General features: G+C 38.7%; 1 protein-coding gene across 1 annotated transcript in view; it reads left to right on the forward strand.

The window, feature by feature from the left end:
• FSIP1 (fibrous sheath interacting protein 1) overlaps window positions 1-12,806 on the forward strand; it is a 178,382-nt gene that overhangs the window by 160,323 nt on the left and 5,253 nt on the right. The window contains exon 12 of the mRNA XM_004687565.2: window positions 6,903-7,404. Within this exon, the coding sequence (XP_004687622.1) occupies window positions 6,903-7,404 (502 nt within the window). The remainder of the gene's footprint in view (window positions 1-6,902; window positions 7,405-12,806) is intronic.

Genomic DNA, 12,806 nt, shown 5'->3' on the forward strand with positions numbered 1-12,806 from the left:
TGTCTTTCCATTTCATGGTGTCTTCTTGAATTTCTTTTAACAGTGTTTTGTAATTTTCTTTGTGTAGGTCTTTTACCTCTTTTCTTAGGTTGATTCTGTTCCTTCTTATTGGTTGTTTGTGTATAGGAAGGCTTCTGACTTTTGTGTGTTGGTTTTATATCCTGCTACTTTACTAAACTGGTTGATGATTTTGATTAGTTTCTCTGTGGAGTTTGTAGGGTTTTCCATGTAGTTTAACATATCATCTGCAAATAAGGACAGTTTTACTTCTTCTTTCCCTATTTGGATTTCTTGTATGTCTTTTTCCTGTCTTATGGGTTTGTTATATGTGGCTTTTATCATGAGGTATGTTCCTTCTCTTCCAAAGACTTCGAGGGCCTTAAACATAAATGGATGTTGAACTTTGTCAAATGCCTTCTCTGCTTCTATTAGTATGATTATGTAGTTTTCATTCTGTCAGTTGATGTGATGGATTACATTAATTGATTTTCTGATGTTGAACTATCCTTGTGCTCTTGGGATAAAGCCCACTTGGTCATGGTGTATTATTCTTTTAATGCATTGTTGGATTCTGTTGCCTAAGATTTTGTTGAGGATTTTTGCATCAGTGTTCATTCGGGAAATTGGTCTCAAGTTTTCTTTGCTAAGTTTTGGTATTAGTGTGATGTTGGTGTCATAGAAAGTATGTGGTAGTTTTCCTTCTTTTTCAGTTTTTTGGATGAGTCTGTGTAGAATAGACACTGGTTCTTTTCTAAACATTTGGTAAAATTCATTTGTAAATCCATCTGGTCCTGTGTTTTTATTTTTGGAGAGGGTTTTGATTACTTCTTCAATTTCCTTGCTTGTAATTGGCCTATTTAGTTGTTCTATTTCTTCTTTATCTAGCTTTGGGTGGTTGTAGAGTTGCAGGAATTTGTCCATTGCTGTTTAATTGTCGAACTTGTTTGCATATAGTTGCTCATAGTATTCTCTGATAATTCTTTTGATTTCTCCTGGATCTGTTGTGATTTCTCCTCTTTCATTTATTATTCTGTTTATTTGTGCGTTCTCTTATTTTTTCTCTGTGAACCTGTCTATCTTGTTTATTTTTTCGAAGAACCAACTTTTGGCTTCATTGATTTTTGGACTGTTTTTCTAACATCCATTTCATTTATTTCTGATTTAACTTTTATTATTTCCTGTTCTTTTCTGGCTTTTGGGTTATTTCTGTTTTCAGTTCCTTAAGGTGGGACATTAGGTGGTTTCTCTGAGTATTTCTTGTTTCTTTATGTGAGCTGTCATGCTATATATTTTCCTCTTATAACTGCTTTTAACGTGTCCCATAAGTTTTGGAGATTGGTGTCATCGTTGTCGTTCTTCTCCATGTGTTTTTTAATTTCTTCTTGATCTCCTCATTGATCCGATGGTCTTCCAGTAGTTTCAGTCTCCATGTGATAGGTGTGTTTCTTATCTTCTGCATATGGTTTATTTCTAGTTTGATTGCTTAATGGTCAGAGAAAATAGTTGGTATGATTTTCATCTTAGTGTATCTATTGGTATTTATCTTGTGACCCATTATGTGTCAATCCTAGAGAATGATCCATGTGGGTTTGGAAAAATGTGTACTCAGATTTTTGGGGGTGCAGTATTTCATAGATGTCTGTTAGACTCATGTTGTCCAGGTCCTTGTTCACAGCTTTAGTGTCTTTACTTATTTCTTTTTGAAATTGTTTTTTAAGATTTATTTATTTATTCATACAGAACTGGGGGGTACAGGCCAGAGATGTGGAGGGTGAGTGGATTCACCAGAGACATTGTGGGGAGAAGAACAGGCAGATGGACGAAGAGGAGCAGCGGGGCGGGTCAGGAGAGGTCTGCCACGCCATGTGGATCACCTTTGGGGCAGGTGGGGACTGAACTCATGTGGAAGTGCTTGAGCTTCTCAGTGCTGTGCTTTAACCCATTGCGCCACCAGGGAGCGTCCATCTTTGCTTATTTTTTGTCTTGTTGATCTGTTCATTGTGGAGAGTGGCGTGTTGAAGTCTCCTACTATGTATGTATTTTCTCTTATATACATTTTTATAGATGACAGTAGTTTCCTTATATATTTTGGTGCTCCTTCATTTAGTGCATATATGTTGACGATTGTTATGTCTTCTTGTTGTATTGTCCCCTTAATCATAATGTGGCCTTCTGTGTCTCTTTTAACCTTTTTCAGTTTGAAGTCTATTTGATCTTATATAAGTATAGCTGTTCTTGCCTTCTTTTTTGGTCCATTTGCTTGTAGAACTGTTTTCCATCCTTTTATTTTTAATCTGTTTTTATCTTTTGCAGTTAGATGTGTTTCCTGCAGACAGCAGAATGTTGGATTCTGTTTTTTAATCCATCCTGCAACTCTGTGTCTTTTATTGATGAATTTAATACATTTGCATTTAGAGATAATATTGATATACTGGCACCTACATTTGCCATTTGGTCCTTTTGTCTTCTTATTCCTTGTTTTGAACTGTTCTTGTTCATTCTTCTCTTGGATTTGGTTTGAGAGATTCTTGTAGTAGTTTTTGGAGTGGAGGTTTAGTCATGACAAAATTGTGGAGTTTCTGTTTGTCTGAAAATGTTCTTATTCTTTCTTCATAGAGGAAGGAGAGCTTTGCAGGATAGAGTATCCTTGGTTGGCATTTAATGCTTTGGAGTTTGTTGAGTATGTCCCTCCACTCTCTTCTTGTGCGTAGTGTTTCTTCGGAGAAGTCTGATGTCAGCCTGCATTTTCCCTTTATAGATTATTTGTTTTTTTCCCTCTTGTCATTCTCATCCTTTCCTTGTCTTGTATTCTTGGTAGTTTTACTATTATGTGTCTTGCTATATTTCTCCTGTCATCATGGTAGTTTGGTGTTCTTCTTGTTTCTTGGATATCTACTTTCATCTCCTTCTTCATATTAGGGAACTTCTATTATCTCTGAATATTTTTCGATTCCTTGGCCTTTCTTTTCACCTTCTGGGATACCTATAACTCTGATGCTTCCTTTCCTAACAGTGTCAGATAGCTCTTGAAGTGTTTCTTCATTCCTTTTCCTTTTTATTTCTCTTTCTTTTTCAGTTTTAATTCTCTTTGTTTCTGTGTCTTTGAGGGTGCTGATTCGTTCTTCCATTTCATCTATTCTGTTTTCATTACTTTCCCAGCTTTCTTTATCTCCTCTAGTGGCCTTTTCATCTTCTGCATTTCTTCTATTTCTTTTTAATGTCTCATTTTCTTTCTTCAGTTCTTTGATTGCTTGTCTCATATTGTTTTTTTTTTTCTTTTTCACTTCTTTCATTCATCTCTTTGTTTGCATTCCTCAACTCCTTGATGGTTTACCTCATTTCATTTTTTTCCTTCTCATCTTCTTTTTGTTTGTTTATCATGATGATTCTGAATTCTCTATCTGGTAGGCTGAGCATTTCTCCTATTTCTTTGGTGGTTACTGCTGACTGATAATTTTTGTGGTGAATTTTCCCCCTGTGGACTTGCTTGAATATTTGTTTGTCTTCTTTTCCCTGTCATGTATTTTCTAATACTTTCTATTCATTGAGACACAGTGTTGCTATTATTGCCCTGCATTCTTTCTGGATGTTCTTTCTGGGATGGCAGAGGGACTTCCAGATACTTCAGTTGTGGAGGGTATTCTGAGCTTTATTTTGTTTCAATAACTCCTGTTTTTCCAACCCCCACTGTGTGGAATTATGTCTGTCATCTCTGCCAGTGACACTCAGGGGTCTCTTGTGGTGTTCAGCTTCTTCTGGTAACTCATTGAGTCCTTGTCTCTGGATGGTGCCTGTTGATATTTGTAGCCTTCTGATGTCCCGAGTTCCCTCTATGCTTGGATGCAGCCGTGGGGGGTGGGGTGCATTAGAAGTGTTGCAGCTGGGCCTGTGGTTGAGCCAGTCACTGGTTTTATTTTCTGAGCACTTGAGCCTTGCAAGGTAGTGCCTTACTGGCTCACAAATCTTCCAGCCACTGCTGTCCAGTAACACCTTGAGTCCTAATTCTGCATGCCCCCCCCCCAGTTGTGTAGACCGCCAGTTCTCCCTCAAGGCCTCCAGGGCTCTTTGTGCCCACTCAGAGCAGTTTTCCCTGAGCAGTCTTTCCCTACCACTTGGGGGACTGCTATGGACCTATTTTTGCTTCAGCCTAACTGTTTTTCTCCCCCTTTTATCTCAGGGGCTTTGTGAACTCCTGGCCCCACCTTAGTGACCAATGCCAAGAACAAGCCTCCAGGCCTGTGCTGTGGGGGTGGGTGAAAGAGTTGTACACCTTGCAGCTGCTCCAGGCACCAGATCACCAGATTTTCAAACTCCCTACCTCCTGGTATCTATGTGCCCACTTGCACAGGTTTTCCCACAGCTTGTATTCCACTCACTGAGTCAAATGAGCAGGAAGCTTCTGTCTGCGGTACTAGAGCCTTGGTGCGCCCTCCTTCCCCTCCATCACAGTTGTAGGAGTCTGCTTATCCTCCCTGTGGCACTTCCTAGTAGGGCACCTGGGTGCTTCCGGATAGGAGTTCCCTTATCAGAACTCCCCAATCGCCGATTCTCCTTAGTTGTCTTCCTTCTAGTAAGTCCAGGGTGTTCTCATTTGGTTGAAACTCATAGATTGTAAGTCTGTAGCCCATTTTTAGTCCTAAATTCCTGTGCAAGCCTGGACACAGTGTTCTCGGAGTCTTTATTCTGCTGCTATCTTGCCCGTGTTCTGCATTTCAGATTTAAAAAAAAAAATATTAGAAATTTGAGTACATTTAAGTTATATTTATTTTTAGTCAACTTTTATGTTCACAGCAGAAGCAAGTAGTATTCCATTCTTGCATAACTCTTAGGTCCTAGAGTATTTTGCTAAATTTTCTGTTAATTATCTGAAACAATACCTTTATTGTCTTTTCATGTAACTTTTTACTTTCCCACAGTTCATAAACACTTTTATTTTTCTTTTTTATTTAACTTTCTATGTATCTAACAAAATATGCATCATCAGAGTTGAAAAACATCTATCAATATTATTTTTGGACGTGACCATATATATATTAGATAATCTACCAGTTTTCTACTTACCCCTCCTTTTCCCCCAGAGAGCACCTTTTATAGTCTTTCATCATTCTTTCCAGCATGGACTTTTTTTCTAGTGTCTGAAAACTTCATTTAAGTCTTTGGTGAAGATGTTTGGTGTTGACACTTAGTGAATTCTTTCCAAATCTTAGAGAGTTATCTACTTATAATAAGTATTTTATATATTCCTATATAATAGGAATATTACCCTATATCAAAAAATATATTTTAAATACTTAGTACCATGTAAAGATTGCTTTCATTTCCAGTTGACTCGGTTTACATAGTAGGGTTAAGGGAATTAACCTTAACCCTGATAAGGGATAAAATGCTACATCTGGAAACCTGAATGTTTAAATGCATGTCTAGTGATTAAAAGTAGCATTTGTTAATATACATTTCAACATATTTCTTGACATGTATATTAACTGTAGGGTGAAGCACCTGAATTTTGAAGCCCAGAAAATTATTAGGAATATATTGCCAGAGAATTTCTTTTTACTTTCGAAGTCATAGTGTCACTATGAAACTAGTTTTTAATAAGACATTGAATATAATTTATAGGCACATGATGTATTTTAAAAGCATGATACAAAATTTGCTTTATTAGCTACACTAGGGGTACTGTACAGCAGTGGGGAGTTAATTAAACTAATTCCGATAACAAATCTCCTCTCCCCATTTCAATGCCTTCTATATGCAGACTATTTGGTTAATTTCTCATTGTGTGTTTTCAGATAAGGCCAATAGCATTGTTTTATTTTACAAAATTAGAAATTAAACACATGGCAATTCCTGATTTGATTTCCTCATTGGGGAGTTCTCAGATAGTTCACTCCCCTCTACAGGAGCTAGTGTTTTCTTGGACAGTATATACTTGGACTATATAAATCTGGAAAGGCAGTGATTCTTTAGAGAAGGAGACTTTTCTAATAAAGTATGTTTCAATGTATTTTCACTTCATTCCTTTTTGAGATCATTGTAACTCAAGAGTCATGCCATTAAGTTGAATTATTTTAGAATATCTCTCTGTTCATTTATTTTATTTCCTGAGAACATTACTGCAAAAAAAAGCAGTATTTTGAAATCCTTAGGTTCTTGGTTGAAGTACCCAGTCCCTATAACCTTTATAAGCAAATATGAAATATGTATGATCACATCCTTCTCCCAAAATACACTGCTCTTGGAATGCCCCTGGCCTCTGCCTAGACCTGTAGCTGTGAAGCAACTATGCATCTCAGGATGCACTACCACTTCACCCTTCCTTTTCTGTCTTCAGAGGTATTGTCTGCTGTCAGTTGTAGATAGACATAGAAATGGTAAATCCCCAAGGGCAGACATAATATGCCCTATTTGCCTGAGTTTTTGTTTTTATTTTCCAGTTAAAGAATTGGGTGGTGATGGGTTCCCAACAAGGAATGGAGGGGATAGGGAAACACCCACTGGGGATTACGGCAGGATTCTTGGCTATTTATCAAAGATATGGTTGCTTACTTCCTGCTTAATGTCACAAGACATATAAAATCTAAGGTGCTTTTCTAATATCTCTTTTTTAGCTCAAGTTACTTGTACATGTAGGGAAAGTGTTTATGGTTTATTGCATGCAGCATTTCATTCCTGTCAAGACATTTGCTTGGATTTTAGTGTGTGTGATTGATTGTACTTATTATCTAGGGATGTTATGTACTTTCCTCGTGATTTTGGGTACTTTATAGTGAATAATCTTGTTACTTGGGTGTTTTGTATAGGGGTTTCCTGGTGTTTGTCTTTATATTGTATCACTGGAAGCTCACCAAAAATAGATGTGTTTACTTAATCAATTGACTATGAAACTTTTGTTTTATCAGTTAGATCCAACATCACTTCTGTCTGAGGAACAGTTAAGGTATCTCCTGGATGAATGCACATTGAAACAAAAACCCATGATTAAACTTCCTTCAGAAAGGGGAAAGAAAGAGAGTGAAGATATTACATCTGTGTTCCCCCAGCTTTCCACATCCATTGTCTCTGAGTTATTAAATGGGTCAGAAACAGAGGTCAGAGGCACTGAGGTAGAAGATGCAAATATACCTGGGAATACAGAATGTGAAACATCTAGAGGCTACTATCTCAGCAAAGCCCTGAGCGGGCATTATGTGTCGCAAGCTTTTGTCACAGAAGCAGAGAATGTGCAGTTTTCCAAAGATGAGGTTTTTGGTGACACAAAAGACTATTTTATGTCCAAGACTCTTGGCATTGGGCGACTGAAAAGGCCTTCTTTCTTGGATGATCCACTGTATGACATCAGTGTGAGCCTCTCATCTGAAGACCAACATCTGAAACTCATTTCTCCAGAGATACCAGAAACAGGTGAGGTTTGGAGAATGTTTTTGGTGAATAGTTTTTACTGAGTTTCTCAGTATAAAGGTATTATTGCAGTTTAAAGGATAATAAGATGTGAAGATATGTTTGTGAGTCATATATGGTGTCATTAGAAGAATACAATATAAAAATGGCTGTTTATACATGGTGTATGAGATCAAGGTTGAGATTATTATTATCTTTTTTTTTTTTTAAAAAATTTATTTATTTATGCATATGTAACTGAGGTACAGGCCAGAGGTGCAGGGGCAGTAAGAAGATTCACCAGAGACAGAGTGGGGAGCAGAACAGGCAGATGAAGTACACTGCTGAGGGGAGCAGTGGGCGGATCAGAGAGGTCTGCCACACCATGTGGACCACCTCCGGGGTGGGGACTGAACGCACGCTGAAGTGGCTTTAACTTCTTAATGCTGTGCTTTAACCCTCTGTGCTACCAGGGAGGGCCCAAGATTATTATTTTTATAAAACATGCTCTTGTAGTGATAGATGCTCTTGGGAGGTATCTGGAAAACAAATTTGTTGATTTCAGAGGAAAAGAGGAATTAGTTTAAAGAAGAAAATGATCTGAACATTTAAGTACTTACATTTAAGTAACATCTAAGTATTTCAACTTCCAAATGTCAGTGATGGAAATTTATTCCAAGAAATGAATTTGAAAAATGCTATATATCATTGTGGTTACTTCCGTTTCTGTATGCCAACTTCCTGTCCTAGTTTCTCGTATATCCTCAGTTTATTTTGTCATGATTCTGTGTTGCAATTTCCAGTGGTATGATGGTACAGGATACACACCTTATGGGCAGTGTTTGACACCAAATATTTAATTGTTAAATCTATATTAGAAATATGGGGCAGGAAATCAAACAAGCTTCCTAATGATGAGTGCCCCAAGTAAACTTATACCCATTTAGTTACTGGCAGAGATGGAAACCTCAAGCCTTGTCTGTGGAGATCTGCTTAGGTAGAATCAGTAATGTGGGGGAATATAGAAGTGCCCTTTGGTGACAGGGTATGATGGGGAAGGAGAGGGGTACTGACTCCCCTTGAGGAAAGCACTGAGCTGTGCATGCCATTTCTTCTCCAAATGCAATAGTAGGGTAACTGACTTGTTCCCCTGGGGAGAATGGAGGTGGTTGGAGTGAGATTGGAATGTTTTCCCATTGTAGGTTCCTGCACATGGAAGTGTGAAAAGAGTGAGCTTAGGCTCAGTATTTAATCTTCTTTTCCTCTGCACCTGTTTCCTTAAGTATCCTTTGCTGCCATTTAACCTGGCAGACTCTAATGAATACACTGCAGAAACAAAACACTTCATGTATGCTCTACATCTACAATTTAATCAAATTATTTTAATAAAATAAAATTATTACTTTCTAGATAATAGAAACAAAAATGTGGCCCACCCTGGTGGTGCAGTGGGTTAAAGCACTGCACTAAGAAGCTTAAGCCACTTCTGCATGAGTTCGATCCCCACCTGCCCGGGAGGTGACCCACATGGCACGGCAGACCTCTCCTGACCCGCCCGCCGCTCCCCTCAGCAGTGTACTTCGCTGATCTGCCTGTTCTGCGCCCCACTCTGTCCCTGGTGAATCCTCTCACCCTCTGCGTCTCTGGCCTGTACACCCAGTTCTGTATAAATGAATAAATAAATCTTAAAAAAAATGCATTGATACATGTACATCATACTTTTCGCCACTAAACATTTGAGCCAACTTACCAACAGAAATTAGTGTAATAAGAGGAAACTGAATATCAAAAAAGGAAAGTAGGATAGGACAGAAGGGGCACAAAGTCAGTCATAAAATATAGAAAGGAGACTGAACTATACTAATTCTTGAAGGAAAACAGTGAAATTTCCCATAGGACTCATTTTGTGAACAGTGTTCTTAATACAACAAAATAAGTTTATTTTTAAAATGATATCTTTAGGTGAAAATTAGGGTGGGTGACTGAATGTGTTGGGGAGTGTCCTCGTGTTAACCACTGAATGTCCATCTTCCCAGGAAACTCAGTCCCTTCCAAATTGGGATGGTTGGTCACTCTAAATCGAAAATAAAATCAAAGAGCAAATTAATTAAGCAAAGGACCAAAATAGAAAAAAAAAAAAAAGTTCCAAGCAAGTAGTACGATCCCAGGTTAGAAGCTTGAGGAGCAGATGGCTGGCTGGTCCATATGTCCACTAGCAAGATCTGGCCTACTAGTGAGGACCATGGACTCTGGGTGATGAAGTACAACCTAGTTTAAATCCTTCTCTGCTGTTAAGTGTGATCTCAGGCTCCATACTTAATCTTCCTTTCCTTTGTACCTTTTTTCCTTATCTATAAAATAAAATCACTTTAGTTTTATCCTAAGGGGTAGTTAACGAAGATCCACTGGGGAAAAAAATATATGTAAAATGATAGTACCAGTGACTGGAGTTGGTTGGCTTATGTGGTATTTAACCTTTAATCAGGAAATTTCCTTTAAAAGTCTGGATTTCTGACTTTTTTTTTTCTTACAAATAAGCAGCTTTTTAAAGAAAGGGGCAGGTAGTCTTATATTTTTCTGGAGGGCAAGACACCCACCCAGCCCTCTTTGCTTCAAATGTTTGGCCCTTGTGACTCATTTGATTGTTTGCTGCTTAGAGTGTTCTCCAATCCCTGGGGACTCATTAGACTTGCATGGCCTATGGCCCCAACCCAAACCTCCTGAATCAGAATTTAAACTTTAATTTTATAATATCAATGGTGATACAATAGAATTTGAGAAGCACTGTTGCAAACCCACAGAACATTTATTGCTACCCAGAATGAACATTAGGATCATCTGGGGGAGAGGGGAGGGTTTACTTGCTTGTTTCTTAACTTTCCAAGACCCTTCCCAGACTACTGAAATCAGAGTCCTTGTTATGGAGCAGTTTGGCTGACATAGCAATGCACGCCATAAGGTTTCACTGTGCATATTTGAGAGATACGGGTTTCAGTTTAGATGTAAGAAAACTGATCTATTAGGGTCCTCAGATAGAACAAGTTCTACCAACAGTAGCTACACAGAAATTAGAATATACTGCATGCTAAATTTCTGCCCACTGAAGGGTCTGATTGTTACTTGTTTGGAGAAGCCTGGTTGCAGGTGTATTGACGTTTGAGAAAGCTGTTGCAGTGGTTTGAGGGGAGTGTATTTTGGTGTATGCCACCTGAACAATTTCAAAGGAACTACATCTTTTGAGAAAGTTTTCTTTGTTGTAATAACTGATTTGCAGTGGAGTGGTAAGAGTCTAAAAATAGTAACATTATTAGCTTTTTTCCCCATTAAAGAATATTTTGGTATGTTCAAAGTGAAATATGCAACTCATCAGTGCCTTGCTGGAGTTCTGTTTCTCTCAATCTGTGCCTCCAGGCTTCCTATTTATTAATTGAAAAATTACTTTTCCAAGACTACTAATCGCTTCTCAGATGCCCTTGGTGACTTAATTAGCCCTATCCACTGGGTTTATTTGATCACAATATCAGAGCTACCATATTGAAAATTTTAGTGTTAATTCCTCTTTCATAGAAAACTTTAGTTTCATAGTAAGTTTTTATTTGATGAATATCTTTTCAAGTTACTTTCAGCTAACTTTATTTAACCTAATTCTCCTTGAGGTAGACTTTTCATGTAATGATTTGCCTCTCATTATTTCCTCTATCTACTTATGAAATATTACATCATCATTTTGTATAGTAGGATAAAGTGAATAATGACATGTTTTGAGTGTTTCGATAATTGTAATGTGCTTATCAATTTATCAGCTAATGAAAATTTTTATTTCATTGCTTCATTCAAATTCTGTAAAAGGAAAAGGTTACTGAAGATCATGACTATAAACTAGATCTAGGTATCACTTATGAGCATGTTAGAAATGCAGAGTCCCAGACGCTGCTTTAGCTCTATCAGAGCCTGCATTTTTTTTTTAAGATTTTATTTTATTTGTACATACAGAACTGGGGTACAGGCCAGAGGCTTAGGGGCGGTGAGAGACTTCACCAGAAACAGAGTGGGGAGCAGAACAGGCAGATCTACGAAGTACACTGCTGAGGGGAGCAGTGGGCAGTCAGGAGAGGTCTGCCGAGCCATGTGGTCACCTCCGGGGCAGGCGGGGATCGAACTCACGCGGAGATGGCTTTAGATTCTCAGTGCAGAGCTTTAACCCGCTGCGCCAGCAGGGAGGGCCCAGAGCTTGCATTTTTTTTTTTTTTTAAAGATTTATTTATTTGTGCATAAAGAACTGGGATACAGGCCAGAGGCTCAGGGGCGGTGAGAGGCTTCACCAGAGACAGAGGGGGGAACAGAACAGGCAGATCGACGAAGTACACTGTTGAGGGGAGCAGCGGGTGGGTCAGGAGAGGTCTGCCACGCCATGTGGTCACCTCCGGGGCAGGCGGGAATCGAACTCATGCGGAAGCGGCTTTAGATTCTTGATGCTGTGCTTTAACCCGCTGTGCCACCAGGGAGGGCCCAGAGCCTGCATTTTAACAAGACTCCTCAGCAAGTGATTTTGTGTGCATGTTAAACTGTGAGAAGTTCAGAGTAGATAATCTATGAGTCTTCTACTCTAGAACTAAAAAACAGCAGCATATAGAGTAGTGATGAAATAATATCCAGAAAGAATCTTCTTTCCCATCTCCTTACTCCCTGCCTTTTCTTCTTAAATTTCATTTTTTAAAGATTTATTTATTTATTCATACAGAATTGGGGTACAGGCCAGAGATGTGGAGGGTGAGAGGATTCACCAGAGACAGAGACAGAGCGGGGAGCAGAACAGGCAGATCCATGAAGTACACTGCTGAGGGGAGCAGCTGGCCGGCCAGGAGAGGTCTGGCGCGCCATGTGGTCACCTCCGGGGCAGGCGGGAATCGAACTCATGCGGAAGTGGCTTTAGCTTCTCAATGCTGTGCTTTAACCCACTGCACCACCAGGGAGGGCCCTTAAATTTCATTTTTAATGAAGACACTACTCTTTCCAACCAGCCTTATTGTCCTTCTCCTGGGTAACCTTTTCCACAGCCACTGAAAGCAAACCATGCCCTAGGTTGGAGTAATCGACTCTTTCATGGTTACTATTTTTATTTGGAGACACATTTAGCCAGTATAGGATCATCTGTGCTTTGTATAATTTTGATTTTCAGTTCTCTCTCCTTGGTGTCTGCCTATAGCCTGCCCGGCATTTTAAACTATTCTGAGTCTATCCTAGAGGCATTGCTTCTTACATATGCTATCTTCACATTAGAATTACCTGGTCACATTTAAAACAGATTGCCTTGGTTCCAGCCCAGAAAAGTTAAAATGATTTTCAGGGGTTGACTCTAGTCATTTATATATATATATACATATATATATATATATATTTATTTATTTTATTTTACAAAAGTTTAT

Source organism: Condylura cristata, unplaced genomic scaffold (assembly GCF_000260355.1).
Source record: "Condylura cristata isolate star-nosed mole 26May11 unplaced genomic scaffold, ConCri1.0 scaffold00023, whole genome shotgun sequence".
Lineage (NCBI taxonomy): Eukaryota > Metazoa > Chordata > Mammalia > Eulipotyphla > Talpidae > Condylura > Condylura cristata.